The sequence below is a fragment of the Urocitellus parryii genome, chromosome 3, assembly GCF_045843805.1.
Source record: "Urocitellus parryii isolate mUroPar1 chromosome 3, mUroPar1.hap1, whole genome shotgun sequence".
Taxonomy (NCBI): Eukaryota; Metazoa; Chordata; class Mammalia; order Rodentia; family Sciuridae; genus Urocitellus; species Urocitellus parryii.
The window spans coordinates 75,739,599-75,758,471 of NC_135533.1; the positions used below are offsets into that span (position 1 = coordinate 75,739,599).

At 34.7% G+C, this 18,873-nt stretch overlaps 1 protein-coding gene across 1 annotated transcript in view; it reads right to left on the reverse strand.

The window, feature by feature from the left end:
• The window catches only part of Ankmy2 (ankyrin repeat and MYND domain containing 2), a 35,705-nt gene that overhangs the window by 11,229 nt on the left and 5,603 nt on the right, over positions 1 to 18,873 (reverse strand). The window contains exons 2-5 of the mRNA XM_026408226.2: positions 17,635 to 17,699; positions 12,903 to 13,041; positions 10,960 to 11,058; positions 3,966 to 4,126 (exon numbers count right to left, since the gene is read on the reverse strand). Of these exons, the coding sequence (XP_026264011.1) occupies positions 3,966 to 4,126; positions 10,960 to 11,058; positions 12,903 to 13,041; positions 17,635 to 17,699 (464 nt within the window). The remainder of the gene's footprint in view (positions 1 to 3,965; positions 4,127 to 10,959; positions 11,059 to 12,902; positions 13,042 to 17,634; positions 17,700 to 18,873) is intronic.

The window sequence follows — 18,873 nt, forward strand, 5'->3', positions numbered from 1 at the left end:
CCCTAACACCATGGTATCTCTTAATATCAAAGTAAAATATGATCTGCCATCTCTCTGAACCAAGGTATTAGTACATCATTTCAGGTACATGGTTTTACTGCCTCTAGAGTAATCGTGGCACATTGTACAATCTTTACGTATAAAATCAAATCACTGAGCAATTACTCTTCTTAGTTAACATTACTGAACTCTATAATTTCATGATTATAAGTATAATTCTCATTATTCTTATTAATTATAAGAAAATGAGATTTTTACAATAAAAAGTCTAAAAATGAAATTGTTTTTCTTTCCAATTAACTATATTTCTCTGAGGAAATTTTCCTAAAGATGCTTCAAATTATCTACACTAATGAGATTAGGTCAAGGAAGAAACTATAAGTAATTTTAAAAGTGGAAAGTGAAGTCAGGCATGATGGCACATGCCTGTAACCCCAGCAGCTCGGGAGGCTGAGGTAGGAGAATTGCGAGTTCAAAGCCAGCCTCAGCAATGGGGCAAGGTGCTAAGCAACTCAGTGAAATCCTGTCTCTAAACAAAACAAAAAAAAAAAAAAAAAATGGGGCTGGGGATGTGGCTCAGTGGTCAAGTGCCTCAGAGTTCAATCCCTGCTACCAAAAAAAAAAAAAAAAAAGTGGAAAGTCAAAAATTATCAAATTTTACACATTATAAGTCCCACATTTCTACATTTACCTTTTTATTTTCTTTTAACTACCCCATTTCTTATGAATGGACAGATTAAGCTTGAATTTAGTGTAATGAGGAGTATGTTTCTTTCTGGCTTTGTTACAGGGTAGATTACTTGAATTTGGGTCTGTATGAGACCCTGCATGGGGACCTATGGTGAACATGTATATAACATAGCCACAAGGGTATGCAGTCAGTACTTACTAATTTACATGTTCCAGCTAAATACTTATCCTAGGGATTGTAAATGTCAGGGAATAAGAGTTAGCAGATTTAGTAAGTTACATTTCTCTCTTCAGGAATGAAAAAAGATCAGTTGTTAGTTTAAATAAAACCTACACCTAGCCTCCTAACACAGATTAAATGGACAGGAGAAACTAAAACAGGATTTTCACTTATTCTTGATACTACTAGTTTTATATATAACCTAGGATTTTTCTTAAAATCCAACACTTAATAACAATAAATTATTAGACGTAAGTATGTATAATCAGAATACTTAGTGGTCAATTTATTGATTATTCCCCCTACCAAATATATATCAAAATTAATTTGTGAAGAAGACTCATTAGTTAGCTTATTTACATCTCTGATTACTGCAATCATTTAAAATTGTTTGCTCAATATTTTTATATATAGCATTTATAATCAAAGTACAAGCTCTTAACTTACAAGTGGGAATTCTTTTTTAAAAAAATCTCAAAAAGAACCCAGATTAATGAGGTTTTTTTTGTCTCGAGCCACTTATTTTATAGAGCAAATATTTACAAAGAAATACGATAGCCCACATTTCTTTTTTATTTACCTTTCATTTTCTTTTCAGTCCCACATTTCTTATGTATACACAGATTAAGATTAAATTTAGTGTAATGAACCATTACCATACATTTACTGAAACATTTACATAGCTGTACACAAAGGAATATTTGTGCTAGTTTCCTTCCTTTTCATCTCTGCAGCATTTTTTAAAAAATATTTATTCTTAAGCTTTTTTAGGTGGACACAGTATCTTTATTGTACATTTATGTGGTGCTGAGGATCGAACCCAGTGCCTCATGCATGCTGGGTGAGCGCTGTACCACTGAGCCATAACTCCAGCCCCTCTGCAGCATTTTGAAGTATTTTAAAATGAATCCTTATTATTAATTACCAAGAGAAAAAAAATATGCCTTTCAGCATTAAAAACTATTTGAATCTTAACTCTCAAAAGGGTGCTACCTGAAACTATGTTCATGAATTTTGAATTCATTTTTACACCCCCCCCCTTTTATTTCCAGTGCTAGAGATCAATCCTAGGGCTTCATGCAGACTAGACACATACTCTACCACTACAGATACAGTCCAAATTTCATTTTTAAAATTGCTAAATCAACAATTTGGGGCTTGAATATCATCTTACTAAACAAAAACAGGATTGCTCTATATATACCTCTCTCCTTTCCACGTAGAGACTTTGCTCAGCTCTGTTTTTCTGTTATTTATTTTTCTCTAGATAACCTTGATTTTCTGGGTATCAGCATAATTCCCCAAGTCCCTTTTGAAAACAAACACATCCTTAATACCATAGCAGCCACTTAACCTAGACACAAATTCAGCTATGTTACGTGCAAGGGAATGGAAAGGTAAGTTGCATACTGAAGAAATTTCTGCGCTTATTTTAAAAGCTATTTGACATTAGACAGTGGTTGCCTGTTACTTTTTTATAATACTCACTAGGAAGAACCAGGCTAGCTTGAAAAGAAATAAAATAATAAAAGTGGGCCACAATGAAAGCAACTGGCCAGTTTTATCTCCAAAGTATGGATAAAAGAAAGATTTTCAAGTGAATAGATTGTTTATACCTACAAAAAGCAAAGTCAGGTCTGAAGGACGTTACTCTGGTTATATAACAGCCTCCTTTCATAAGACTATGTGATACAAAAATATTATGTGGAATATTTCAGATTATATACTTTTGCAATTTATTACCTGTATAAATATGCCCTTAATCTAATTTACTCAAAATATATGCCTTTAAAGATATCTGAAAGTAGAATAATTCTTAGGATTTTTTTAAACCTGAGAGACCAGGTTCCATGTAAACATCAAAAATTATTCCAGAACCTTCTTGCAGTCGAATGGCATAGAAATGTAGATATAAAAGTCAGTAAATCCAGAGCTGGGGATATAACACAGTAGTAGACTGCTTATCTAGCACATGAGAGACTATGGCTTCCATCCCTGGTACTGATAAAAAAACAAAAGAGTTGGTGAGTCAGAAAAATACAGGAAACTTCTTCAAATCCACCTAAACTAGAATTCCCCGTAATACTCATGCCAAAGAGGAACAAAGGTATTATAAAACCACACACATTCTCTACAGTAAGAAATATGGTATCCATATGAAAAACCTGTCTTCCCAGCCCAGCCTGCAACACACCAGAGTGTCAAAGACAAAGAGGTGTTGCTATTCCCAGGAGTTCTCTCTTCTAAATGTGTGCTGGGAGGGAAGGAGACACTAACACAAAAGAGGCAATTTTTTTTTTTTTTTTAAAAAAGGGTAAATTCTAAGTACCATTTTCTTCATAATTTTTTTATGCAACTTTTGTTGTTGTTTCTAAAATGACGAATCCAAAGAAAATAGCAGTGAAAATAGTGAGGAATGATCCTTAAAGCATCCTAGTTATGTGATTTGAACTTAAGTGTTGGTCTAAAAGTTGAACAATCTGCTTGATTTGACTGACTGCTGAAAAAACTATATTACTTAAAATCATCAAAGAATCATTGGCATTAAAAATATGTTCATGCTTCCTAGAAAGATAATTAATAGTAGATGCCAACAGAACACTACTCGGAGCCTTTCTAACAGTCTTGCAAATCAGGCTCTGGGCACTCAAAGTGTTGGCTGCAAAAGGCTCAGAGTGGCCTCCTTCTTCTCCTCATTCAATGGGAGCCATCTCGATTGTCTCTACCTGGGAGGTTGTCTCTTCTCTCCAGAAATGAATACAAAAGCCTGACTCACTGGCCACTCTGGAGCCACACCTGCTGCAGAACACAATGGTGTGAAGCCGGCTTCATGTGGGCCCCACTCTTTGCTTGGCCTTTCCTCCAGCTCCAACCTGTTGCTCCTACTATCTCTTAGGTCTCAACCGAATGCACTAGTTCAAGAAATCTAATGAACAAAGGGGCCCACTCCAAACTCCACATCTACAAAACTCAAATCCAGACCATTATGATCCCATATAATAAGAGCAGTTCAAACTCTGAAGCAATATTGAAATGAAAAGCAAACACAACCTACCTTGACAGGATGAAGATTTGTTGTGGTGATAATTTTGTGCAATGGGCCTGCCAACTTTGGAGGCAGTTTTGGCTCTTTATCCAGTCCCTGGGGTTTAGTGTAATAATCCAGTCTCTCTCGTGGAAAGAAATTGTTGATTATAGTCACACAATCATGTTGACCTTTTAATAGAAAAATTGCATTTTTATCATTAAAAACAAGACATCATCTGGATTTTTTTTTAAAACTATGTTGCTGCTTCCTTATTAAGTAACCATGCATCAGAAGAGGAGAGTATAGGAGGAAAAGGAGAGGTACATTATTTTAGAGAACATATATAAGCATTCTAAAGTAAAGAAACAATCTTTTAAATGCACAGATCCACAACATATCTGAAGATTATGTGGATTACAAAAAAGCAGTGTTCAAGTTATAAATGGCCCTGAAGTCTTTTGTAAAAATGGGTTGTAATCTAAATGTCTCTTCTTCTACCACTACACAAATGATAATCATGCTTCCCAAATCAGTTTTATTTATACTTAATTCAAATATATGCTATATAAAGTATATTGTTATAATAGTAATAATTAATATTATTAAACTACCCCCTCCCCCAATTTGAGAAAAGCATGGCCTCTTTGTGAAATGAATCACAGAAAAAAAAAAATATTATTTTTTAAAATTTTTGCTCCCAAAAGTTTGGTTTCTCATAAATCTCTAAGCCACTCATCTGAGCCATCTCTAGCTTTAGAAATGGTTCTACAGAAGCAAAACCTTTCTAGGGAGGTTGATGGACTCATAGTGTGCTCCTGCCACCTCCCCATCCCGGGATCCCTCTCCACTACCTCTCTGGAGCTGGGAAGCGGCCACTCTGGGGAAGCAGGCAAAACCTACAGGGCACACTCCAGGGAAAAGGCTCTTCGGGGATATCTGAAGGAGAAACCTCTTCTGCATCTCTGCCTGGCGAGGGCAGAGGGACCAGTGGTGGCAAGTCCTGGGGAGAGTGCCCCGTCACTGCGGCTCCCGGAGGGTGATCTGCCCTGGGCGGCCAGCGAGGCCCCTGCCCGCGTGTGCATGGTCCTGGGAGCATCTGCTTGATCCTTTCGAAAACAGGTGATCTGCAGGGGGATTGTACTGTGGGCCAACTGGACCCTGGCACTTGAGGCTGGCAGAGGGTTCTGCTTGTCTCTGAGCATTCTTGGGAGAACGTGGGAGTGGAGCAGCCTCTTGGTGCCCTCGGCTGGTAGGGTGACCTTGGGCCTAAAGGCATAGAGATTGTGGCACCTCCTCCTCTGCTGCCCAACCCTCACAGCTTCACCGGACTGCCTAACAGACACAGAGCAGAGTACCCGGGGAGACCCAGCAACTCCAAGATTACACAGTACTAGGACAGATGGCTTCTTGGAATGGCAGTGGACTAGTAACATTAACCATGACAACTAGGGCTACAATCAGAGCTGGAAAATAATGGTCCTTCAGCAGATTCTATTACAGTATATAGAGACTTTCAAGAACCACAGAAAGATACCAATTGTAAAGATTATTACACAAACTGAAAGAGGTAATCCTGTTGACTATTGAGAACTAAATCATTAATGCAGATCAAGGGGACAAAGCATCTCAAGACAGAGAACAACTCGAAGATAAAAATTATTATGGAAGAGAGAAGCGAACTAAGAGATCCAAGAAATCTAATAGTAAAAAATCCCAGAGGAAAAAAAGAAATGGAGAAAGTATTAAGCAAATGACAAAAGAATATGTCACCGATTTAGAAAGAGAAATTAGTAGTGATCACAACATCATTTTTTGGTATTCCATGCTACCATTAAATACCAAATCACCAGTTAGTTAACTAGTTTCTGTCTTTCTTTTTTCCTTTCCTTTGTGTGGGGAAGGGGCATTTTCTTTTCTCTTTCTCTCTCATTCTCCTTTCCCTTCCTCCCTTCTTTCCTTTTTCTTTCTCTCCCTTTCCTTATGTCAGAAAGCTCCACTGCCTACACCTTGAAAAGTCAAACAACAGCAGTCTATATTAAAAATCTGTAATGGGCCAAGGTGATGTCTAGGGAATGATCAAGTCTACCTCCAGAATCTTCAAGAAGAGAGAAAAATGATGTTCAATGAATTTTATCTCCTAAGGGAGGTGTGTTGTGGACAAGACAGCATCAAAAGCAGTACAGGTATCCGTGTGAATTTACAACTTGTACTTGAAGAAACTAGAGAAGACAGACTGCACAAGCTTCCTTGAAATAACAGGGCTGGGGATGTGGCTCAAGCGGTAGCGCGCTCGCCTGGCATGCGTGCGGCCCGGGTTCGATCCTCAGCACCACATACAAACAAAGATGTTGTGTCCACCAAAAACCAAAATATAAATAAAATATTTAAAAAAAAAAAAAAAGAAATACAATCTACACTCAGATTGAATAAAACATATATGTTCCTATTTTTTAAAAAGTTGTTCCAAAATATCTCATTGAAATTATCAAACCAGATACTTTTATATCTGGTATTAATATAAAGGGGTCAGAGGAAAATATGGAATTAGTTTAAAACTGTACCTCCCCCAACTAATACAGTCAGAAAAAGCTGTTAGCTGTTGGACGTAGCTGTACATAAAAATATCTACTACATAACAATCACACTGTTATACGACTAGGGATTTTGTTTGGTACTGGGGATTGAATCAGGGGCACTCGACCACTGATTCACATCCTCAGCCCTATTTAGTGTTTTATTTAGAGACAGGATCTCACTGAGTTGCTTAGCGCCTTGCTTTTGCTGAGGCTGGCTTTGAACTCACTATTCTCCTGCTTCAGCCTCCTGAGCCTCTGGAATAACAGGCGTGCACCACCACACCCGGCTAAGATTAGGGGTTTAATATTATACCTTTATGAAAAGTAAAAAATAATATTACTTACTTTTTGTCAAAGTTAATCTTTTTAATTTTAGGTAATGCTTAATGTGACATTTTGTTTTAACTAATCTAATGATTTACATTACAGTGATATATGTTTAAAGTTTATCTTTATAAATGTAATTTTTATTTGATAATGTGTTTTAATTTTTATAATTAGAATTATAAAATATTTAGTTTTGTTGGGTTTTAATTTACAAATTCTGAATACACAAATAAAAAGAATTATCAATATAGAGAATAAATGTTACAAGAGGGGACTAGACTTGAGTCTTGTAGCCTACAAAAACTCACTGACATATTCTGGTAAAATTGCTTAGTTTCAAGGATGAGCTAAACATCAAACATTCTTTCAGAAAGAGATGAAAAGTTTACAAAAGAAAATAAACTGAGTTCTTATTTGCAAAACTAGAAGTGATAAAATCAATAACAATATCATACTAAAAACATTCTCACTAAAACCAGGAAAAGGACATGCCAATTATCACTATTAGTACTTCTCTTTAGTTAGAAATTTGACAATAATTCAAATAGAAAATAAAATAGAATTGAATAGCTAAAAAATCCAAGAGACTAATAGAAATGACAAGAAAAAAAAGGAATTAATAGCTTTTCTCTTTTTACACATAACAGGCTAGGAGAAGTGGAAGAGTGTTGAGGTGTAGTAAGAATTCTTCTTGCAATGGGGCAATAACTCCAAATTACTAAAGATATGAACTTTTTAAAAACGACTGTTATTAAGGAATCTATTAATATTGTTGAGAGACCAAACAAGTCCTGCCCAAAAACCATATAAAGTCATACTATGTGAATTGAATAGTAAGTTCTTACATCATACAGATGTTTATTCTCTGCATATACATAATGAAAATTACATAAAAGGGAATTTAACTTAAAACAAGATGGTATTTCAGTGCAGTGGGAAAAAGTTGGGTGGTTAATAAATAGTATTATCACAGCTATATACCTAGGAGAAAAGAAATTGTTAAAATAAATAAATAAACTCTAGAAGTACCAAAGCAAAACTCCTTAGGAAAAACAAAAATCCAAACAACATTTAGGAGACTACTTGTGTAATCCCCCAATCAAAGAAAATCTCTAACAAGAGAAGAAACATGGAATTTATAAAAATAAATAAGACTATTAAAAATAAACTCCCTGTGGCAAAGGTTCTCATAAGAATCAAAGGGGAAAAAAATACTGGCATAAAATAATTTAAAGACATTTGGTCTTAGACAAGCGAAGCGGTTAACAACTGTAAAATACATGAAGCTCCTTGGTAGAAGAAAAGACAACACAAAAGAAAAACAATTAAAGAATATGAACAAACCACCCACAGAAGGGAAAATACAAATGATCAGCAACAGCAGTTTAATTTCACTAAACGAAACCTTTCCCTTTATAAAGGGAAGGTAAATTCATGATATACCATCTTTTCAACTATCAGACTGGCAAAACTGAAAGAGTGATAACGTCCAGTTGAGGACACAAATGTGAAAGGATACTAATCCTTTTGGAAAACAATCTAGATTTACATTAAAATTAAAACTATATATCCTTTGCCTCAGGAATTTTACTTCTGAGAATATGTATCTTATAGATACATAAAAATAAAAAATTATAACAAGGATGATTATTACATAGTTTCTAGGGAAGTGGTTAAAAACCTAAAATCTGTCAGCAAGGAAGAGCTAAATGAACTGGGAAACATTTATATCAAGAAATGTTATATAGCTACTGAAATAACAATTGGTTTATACCTACTGAGTTGGGAGGAATTCCCATGGTACACTGATAAGTGAAGGAGACAAGTTGCAAGGAATGTTTACTGTATAGTTGATCACATTTAAAAAAAAATTTTGTACATGTGTATGCACATGTATATATACTGATCTACTTGAAGCAAACAAAAAGGGAAAAATAACTTATTTGTTTTGGACCTGGGCACTGAACCCAGGGACGCTTAACCACTGAGCCACATTCTTAGCACGTTTTATATTTTATTTAGATACAGGGTCTTGCTAAGTTGCTTAGGGCCTCACTAAGTTGCTAAAGCTGGCTTTGAACTTGTGATCCTCCTGCCTCAGCCTCCTGAACTGCTGAGATTATAGGCATGCACCATCACACTGGGAAGAATGACTGTTTTTCAAAGTCTTTTAATATGGAAAATTTATTCCAACTGAAAAAATGTTCAGTCTGTGAAACTAGTCTAAATAGATTAAAATGCATGTAAAATGCTATTCTTATTTTAGAATGTGACCGTGGACAATTTATGCTTTAGATTTTTGTTAACTTTGTAGCATAAAGAAAAAAGAGCACATGTTAATGATTGAAAGAAAAAAGCTCCTCCACTTCCAGGTCTGTAAACTTGGGAAGGTTAACCTCTACCTGAGCTCTGTTTTGTTTCATCATGGACATAATGATCACTCATAGAGCTAAATAAAAGTTGGGACACATTCTAATTCCCCTGCTTCATTGCATATAAATCAGAAAACTGAGGCTCATTGGAAGTGACAGGATTTGACCAGGATGCTAATAACAGCAGAAATGAACTAAAATATGTTTCCATGTCAGTAGTTTAGCGGTTTTTCCCACTGCACTGACCCGCTCAAAACTAACTTAGAGATGAGTTGGAAGCAACCATGGGTCTCCAACAGGGAGACAAAATATTTCTCTGAAGCTTGCACAGCAAGGCCATACATTTCTCAAATCCTTATGAAATTAAAATAAAATAAAATAGGGATACTTTTTTTTATAAAACTGTCACAAGGCAACCAAATGAGTAACTGATTTAATCACTGAAAGTCTCTATATTTTAAGAAAATGTAATAATAAAATTTAACTAGATACTCAGTTACAGTTGTATACATCTGATTAATTCCCACTGAAGCTCAACTCAAACATAATTTCTCTCAAAACCCCCTTGGAATAAAAAAGAATATCTCCTCTTTCTACATATTTCTATGGAATTAAATTCTTCCTTGATATAGCGTTTTGCACTGCCATTGCTATTTGCCTTTAAATGCCATGAAAACATGACCAACCTCTATCTTGTTCACCACTATAACTGAACCACCTGAGAGTGATAATACAGGTTATAAACATTAAGAATTTTTTTAAACGAATCACTGGACAAGGTCACTAAATAAATCAGATGCTTCTATCTTTACTTTTTTTTTTTTTAATCAGTGGACTCTCTTAACTACCAGATCAATCAACGAGGCCAAAATACCAATGATCAAACATTCATTCTCCTAAACCAAAACATTATGTCAGGTAACAGGACTAACATGCCAAGAATCACTGGACACACAAAAATAAACATTTGTAATTGATAAAGATGATAATGAAGCAGCTAAATATTATTATAAAACATTCCTTCCTAAAAAAAGAATTGCATCACTATTGTAATTACTAATAGAAACTGATACTATTTGTTTAGTGCTACATGTAAGGTCCTTTCAGTCTATCATCTCTTATAATCCTTAAAATGACCCTGTAACTATTTTACAATGAGGAAACTGAAAGAATTATTAAATGCCTTGTTATTAAATGGCACAGCCAGAATTTCACTTTACAATTGCTGACTTCACAGTTTACAGTCTTAAATATTAAGTCAAACTACTTCCATTAGAGAAATAAAACAAAGGACTTGGCTACAATTAAAATGGCCCTACTATTCTTTGTATCTCACAAAATGGAAATTCGATATATGCCTTCATTTTCCCCAAATATCACTAGTTATTTTAATATGCTAAAAGAGAGTGGATTGTGAACATTTTGTCTCTCTCTCTTTTTTTTTTTTTAAATCTAGTACTTGGGATTGAACCCAGGGGCATTCAATCACTGAGTTACATCCCCAGCCCTATTTTATATTGTATTTAGAGACAGGATCTCACTGAGTTGCTTCACGCCCAGCTGTTGCTGAGGCTGGCTTTGAACTCGAGATCCTCTTGTCTCCAGTCTCCCGAGCTGCTGGGATTACAGGCTACATTTTCTTTTAAAAAATAACAACAAAATTTTCATTCTGAAAAGCAAAGTGGTATTTTTTCCCAGAAGGGAAACTTTGAGAATAATCTAATGGAAAACTATAGCAAAACTCACCCACAAAAGCTGCCATCTGAGCTGCTGTTCTCCCTACAGAGTTGACAACATCTGTCTCTGCACCAGCCTCCAACATTACCCATGTGATGTCTTTGTTACCTAGTGTTAAAGGGAATACATTTGTGAATATAAGGAATATACAATGTAAACACCTTCAAAATTCTCTTGTATCTCTTCTTCCTCCCACATTTACTTTTAGCTTTCCATCATGGGAACATTGTCATGTTTTTCAAAATATGAATCATAATTATAAAAAAAAATAAAATTCTACAGGATCTATTTAAAAATTAACCAAATTTTCTGGAAAAAAAAAATCAGGCAATAAAAAAAGGAATGGCATGGGATTGACTATCACATTTAAAAATAATTGAAATATATTTCCCTAATGATAATCCTCAATATAAAATCAAAACAACCATACAAAAGTATCAAAAACAACAACAGGGGGCTGGGCTTGTGGCTCGGTGGTAAAGCACTTGCCTAGCATGTGTGAGGCACTGGGTTCGATTCTCAGCACCACATAAAAATAAATAAAATAAAGGTCCATTGACAATTTTAAAACAACAAAACAAACAAACAACAACAACAACCACAAAAACCAGAAGAGAAAGAATGAATAGGAATCCTCCTTTAATACCCACTAACTCTTTCTAACCCTCACAACTAAAGGCTCTGGAATAACTATCAACAACTTAGGATCTATCTTTCTAGATGTTTTTCTATCTAAACATCCATAGTTGTTTTCCCTAATGGAATCATTATAGATGCTTTGCCAATAAAAACTACAGTTAATGAATATTATTTTCCGTCCATTCTTCCAAATTTGAACCACCATTTCCTGAGGAACAGTTCCTGGAAAATATGGATGGATTGAAGGTTAGGCATATTTTAAATGCATTTTGCCAGGTTTGACTTCTAGGAAGGTTGGACTACAATGCTACTCACCAACACAATGCAAAAAGTTCCTGGGCATTATCCTTAGCCTTTGTCAATATAATAAGCATAAAATTAGGATTCATTTGATTATTATTGAAAATGTTTTGTCTGTTGATAAAATATTTCTTTTGTTCTTTGGTAACATAGTACTTGTTTTTTTCTAGTAGATATATAAGAATTGTTTATATACAAATATAGCAATATAACCATTTAAAATATAAATATTTTCCTCCATTTTTCATTTCTATTTTATTTATTTATTTCTTAATGTGGTGCTGAGGATCAAACTCAGTTCTCACACACGGTAGGCAAGCGCTCTAACACCAAGCCACAACCCCAGCCCTTTCATTTGTATTTTAACTCTTTTTATGGTATATATCATGGTATATATGCCAATGTTTAAATTTAATAAATTAGACAATATTTCCTTTTGGGGCTTATAAATGCATTTGTGTTCCAAGATTATAAAAACACAGATTACTATTTTTAAAATGAGATTATTATATCTGTATTTTCTTAAAACAACTGCAATAATCACAGATAACCTCACTTAATTTTACATCACATTTCTCAACTGACTTTATTCAGCAAAGAATAAATATCATAAATAAGTTTCTAAATGGGTGATCATGTTAAAATTGCAGTGAGACAAATTGCCCTATCATAGCAGCTACCGGATCAAGAGAACCAAGAAGTGTTTGCTTCAAAATATCAAGAAACAGAACATCAAAGTAACTAACGTAACAAACCCAGCTTCTCAATTACACCAAATTATATTGTCAACATAATGAACCAATTGATTTGAGTCTCTAAAGAAACAGATTGCCAATTTAGGTATATAATTAAGTTCATACTTTATAACTTTTCAAAACCAATTCCTACCACTCCATCCCATCAAAATTGATCTTAAAATTACTAAAATAAAAATGCATTTGAATTTCAAATACCTATGCATTTAAAATAAACTTGTAAAGGAATCTAATATTAATAGAGCAAGGGCTCTTCACCAGAAAGTGCAGCAAACATGAGGGCCGTGTATCCATGTTCATGTTGATGACAATTCACATCAGCTCCGTGTCGCAAAAGTAACTTGCACATGTCGAGTTTTCCTTTATATGCCGCATGCATGAGAGGAGTCATTCCATTCTTCAACCAAAAGGAAAAATGTATTAATTTTACATATTTACATTTTCCTTACCATGAATATAAAATAAACATGAATTAAAAGCATGTTAAAGCCTGCAAACTATTTTTTATTGTTTCTAGTTCATTATATGCAAACTATTTTTATATTCATTTCTCCACCTGAATCCTTCATCAACTTTTGAGATTTTTTTTATACATCAACATACAGATTTGGAAAGGATGTGTTTGATTCTTTGATACATGGGGGGACAAAAACAAGTACACAGATTCCCAACGTTCTCATCTCTACCATACATACTTAGCTCCTGGGGAACATATAAACTCATAATATCAAACTAAAGAAAAACCTTGAAGCAAACGAAACCCATCAAAAGGAAAGTTGAATAAAGTACAGTGTATTCTTAACAGTGGATATTATTAAGCTATCAAATAAACTAATTCATCTGTACCTACTGAATTGGAAAAGTTTTAATGACTGCCAATGAGAAAAAGGTGTAGCAAATGTTTATTAGAGTGATATCATTTCGAAAAACAAATATACCCAAATCACATAGTTTAATCACATTATGATATCACATATGTTTTATACACACACACACACACACACACACACACACACAGAGCTGGTTGGTAGTATTCATACTGGACTATACTGTTTGGTCTCCAAATATTTTGTGCATATTCGTTGAAACAGTCATCTTTATATGTACTGTGCTCCTAATATTATTTGATGAATAAATTAATGAGCTGTTTTCTATGAGTGAATTTTCTCCAAACTAAACTCTATACGCTGGAATGCCAAAATGGTTTAGGATTAAAAACCTTCTTAGCTATACAATCCCTTACTATTGTTATCTTGGAATGCTAACATAATTTGAGTTGTTCTTGATGATTTCAAACATCCCGCCCACCTCCACCCTCATATTGAGGACTGAAACCAGGAGGCTCTACTACTAAGCCACATCTCTAGCCTTTTTTAAAAAAATCTTTACATGTCTCACTAAGTTGCCCAGGTTGTCCTTGAATTTGCAATCCTCCTGCCTCATCCTCCTGAGTAGCAGAAATTACAGGCTTGTTCCAGCATGCCTGGCCAGACTATTATTCTTGTTAACACAATGCCATACTGTTCTTAAAAAGGTTGCTGACAGAAGGATAGGACCTTCCAGGTGGTTGCACAAGAGGAAACTCAGTGGGAATAATCAGTGTTTCTTGGGTGTAAGAATGGAAAAATAAGGAAATAATAACTTAAGACATCCTTAATTGAGTGTTTTTACAGGAATGCAGTGGGCAGGTTAGTGCAGCACTCATTGTACACAGGCCACCAGTGGAGTGCTTTAGGAAAAGGGAATGAACTGCATAGTCATTAGCCTCTGAATAAGGCAAAGAACATAGGGTGACTACCCTAATGGATGATGAAACCTGTACATAAAAGGATAGTGTGTAGAGCAGGCTGGAAGGACTTAGTACCATGGTGGTAACAATGAAGCAATCAGGTATTTCTTTCACAAATTTTTAGGACTCAGGCTTCAATCAAGGAGTTTAATATTTTCTATTCATCCAGAACAGTGGGCAGCCAAAGGGTGCCTGTTTTCTTGTCTGTGCCTAACTCTCCATGTTAATGAGTTCTGCCCATTGATCTGCCTACCTCTCTTTGTTTCCCACTACTCCTTTTCCATTCATTTTCAAATTCTTTTTTCTTCTCTCTTATTATTTCTCATTTACCAGCTATCATCACAGCAGGAATTGTATTCTAGAGTCAATCAACCAATGAGCGATCTTCTTTCCAAAATGTAAAGTTACCTCAATTACATCATTTGCAGGGCAATCTCTGAACCTGATGTTTTCTTGTGTCAATAATGTAGTGTGTATTTTTTGCCATATCAATTCAGTGGTGTGCTGAATATTTCTAGGGATTAGAAACCAAACTCATAGTAACAACTTTAGCTTTCAAAGAATTGGGTAGCACACATATTTCCTCATCTCTTAGTTCAATTTTGCAATATACAAATTTAAAACAGTATAAAGGAAATTATAAAATTTGAGGGCAATGTTACTGTGTATCACCTTGGTTCTAGTAGCATTTATGGAAATATTTAAATGGACCACAAAAAAGAAATGATGTTAACAAGTTTTGATGTTCCAAGAGATATAAAGCCACCATACTATAAATTTTCTAGTCTTTCAAGTATTTTTTTAAGAGAGAGAGAGAGAGAGAGAGAGAGAGAGAGAGAGAGAGAATTTTTTAATATTTATTTTTTAATTTTTGGCGGACACAACATCTTTGTTTTTGTATGTGTGCTGAGGATCGAACCCGGGAAAGACTCATGCCAGGCGAGCTTGAGCCATATCCCCAGCCCCCTTTCAAGTATTTTTATACTGCTGCAGTCTGGTTGGGCACAAATTAACTGAGCCACCACAAAGCCTTGTAGGCTCAAACAGTAACTCTTTATTCCCGAACTCTCACCGGCACTCTACACACACTTCCCGGGAACACACTGCCTCCACCAGGCTCCACGCGCCAATTCTCTCAGAACCCTGGGAGAACTCAACTGGAACTCCCAAGTAGCAGGTGCCTGAGGCAGCAGGATCCGCCCTAATCCCAGCAGAATCTGCCCTAATCCCAGAGCAGGGTCACCTTTCAACTATTCCCTCTAGCAAAATGCCAGGCATCATTCCGACTAAACTGTGGCTCTCAACATCATACTATTTCAGGGTAAATATCAAAGGAAATGAATAATTCAAAACAAAACAGCTAATCTTAAAGAAAAATAATATTCCCATGTTTAAAATAAATTTGGTAAATTAATATGCTATGTTCCCGTTATAAATAGAGAATAGCTTAGTATGAGGAAGAAAATTAAAATATTGAATGTTCATCTCTGCTCAAATTAGGAAAGTAGTGAAGTTTCATAAAATGTTATCATAGAATGAAACTTGTCACCTCCTTGTCTTTTCTCAAAGACAAACTAGAAATATCTATTTAACTGAATTGTATGAAAAAAAAAGCCTTTACAATTCTTTAAATACAGTGACTTTAAAAATGATTGATATTCATCTTCCACAATTCTTATATCAAAGAATTCATCAATATTAGGCTACTATGCTGTAGGTCTGTAGGAGCTCTAATTTCTTCATATCTTCAATGATATTCATTATTACTTACTTTATAAATTAGAACTATCCCAAGTAAATATGAAGTAGTATCTCATTGTGGCTTTGATTTGCATTTCCCTGGTAGCTAATGATATTGGGCATTTTTTCATATGTATATTGATCATTGATCTATTTTATGTGGAGCAAAGGAATTTTTTAATAAAGTTATATGTACCTTAATAATTAATTTATAGATGTTTTTAAAGTATGTTCTTGCTGTTAAGTCCCTCATCACATATACTTTGTAAAAATTTTTTCCTATTTTATAGGCTCTATTTTCATTTTCTTAATGGTGTGCCTTGAAACACAAAAGGTTTTATTTTGGTGACTTCCAATTTATCTAAACTTCTTTTGTGGCTTGGCTTTATTGCTTTTTAAATTTTATTGTATTTAATTTTATTTTTCCTAACTCATTTCTCCTACTTTTTGCATGTACCTTACTCTTTTTATATAATTTCATGAACTGAAAACTTAGAACACCACAAAGATTGAAAGTACAATGATAGCTTGGCATGGTGGCACACTCCTGTAATTCCAGCATCTCAGGAGGCTAAGGCAGGAAGATCTTAAGTACAAAGCCAACCTTAGCAATCAAGTAGGGTCCTAAGCAACTTAGTGAGACCATGTCTCAAACTTTAAAAAAATAAAATAAAAAGGGCTGGGGATATGACTCAGTGGTAAAAAGTACCCATGTAAAACAGGCAATGATAAATGCACATCATTTCTTCTAAATATCACTTTGGCCACTAAACAGCTTTTGATAAATGTTATATTTTTAATTCAAAAGGCAATTTCTATTCTACTTATTCATTAATCTAAGAATTAATGAATTATTATTATTATTATTATTTGTTTTGTACCAGGAATTAAACCCAGAGCCACATCCCCAGCATTTTTTATTTTTTGAGACAGGATCTTGCTAAATTGCTTAGGGCCTTGCTAAATTGCTGAGGCTGGCTTGGAACTTGCTATCCTCCTACCTCGGCCTCCCTTGTTGCTGGGATTACTGGCATGCATACCACCACTAGCCTGGTGCTAAAAAATTATTTAGAGTTCACATATTCCCAGATATATGCTTTATTATTTTGATTATATTTTTATTTTTCATCTATCACACACTGCATTTGGTGAACTTGTTTGATATCAGCTAAAATTTCCTTTACAAAATAGTATAACACATAATTCATTAATATATAAAAGATCTTGTTTCTTATACTTGACCAAAGAACAATATGACTTGGGCTTAATTTGTACTTATTTGATTACTAACAAGATTATAAACATTTCAGATGCATGTCTTTTGTGACTTGCCTGTTTACATTGATTTGGAGAGTGTCAGCATAATTTGAACACAAATACTAGAAAACTTTTACTGACAGATTATATGTGTCATCCATTCACACAGGAAATAAAACACTTTATTAATATTTTTCATTTTACCTCATCCAAACAGTTAACACGAACATTCTTACTGGATAAAAGTGTTCCAGCTTCTTGGACAGTACCTGAAAAAAAGTTGAAAACTAAGATTATTTATCACTAGAATTAAACATATCAAAATAATAAACTTAAAAGGATTATCTGTAAAACTAAGACCAGTCAGCCCTTGGGTTGCAAGAAAATAAGGCATCCAATCACATAACATTTATTCACAAAGTAGAGAGGAATAGATTTGTAGAAACTAAAATAGGTTATCTTGTTTTTACTTTAACTGACCTTAAATTATGTTAAATTAGCCACATTTTCATTTTGGCTACAATATAATAACCACAAAGCGTTAAGATTTAATATTAAAACAAATCTTAAAGGGCATCTGATCCAAATCACCATCTACAGTTTAAATTCTAGTCAGTGTAATACTTGGAATTCAAAACGCAGTCAGTATTTATATAATTTGTCAGCACTAGGTCTTGTGAATTAATGCATGTTTATAATGGAATGCTTGGTTTGGAAATGCTTAGGTGAAACTAAACTGTAAAATCTGGTGCCCGGTGAAAATGTTCTATGGGCAATATTCAAACCAGCATGCTGAAAATGATCAAATTTAAACTTGAAGGTCAGTCCTCAGTGAATTTGGAAACGAACTGAAATTGGGCCATGATTATCAGGTTTTTCCAGTCTTCTGTAAGGCATAATGGCAGAATCAAGTGACTTCAGGAGACAATGTTGAGATTACCACCATTAATACAAGACATGTTCTGCCAAATAATTTCTGGTTTGACTGGGAAGAGAACAAAAAAATTGATGTTCTCAGGGAGAAAGGATAAGATGAGCCTCTTTTCTAAAAGAACATTATAAAGAATAGGATCATCCCCCAACCAGGTTATCTCTGCTTTTCAGAATTACTGTTCGAGAATGTACTAAATTCTGCTAGCCTTCCAGAATAAAGGTGGAATACAAAATGAAGATCAGTATGTTCTTTCTCCTCAATCTGCCCCTTAGACAAGTCCTTGAGTGTTGCACTCCAACAGAGGAACAGAAATGTCCCCTCCGTATACAGAGGCATGCCTCTGTTGGGAAAATGTCAAGAGAATGATCTACATGTCCCTGAAGTATGACAGCAGCTATTTTTGTAAAGAGTGCATTTTCCTGACCCTGAACTCCAACTAAAGGCAGTTGGTATCATTAGCTGAATGCCTTTAAAAAAAAAAAAAAAGGCAGGGGATAGAGTGGGGATAG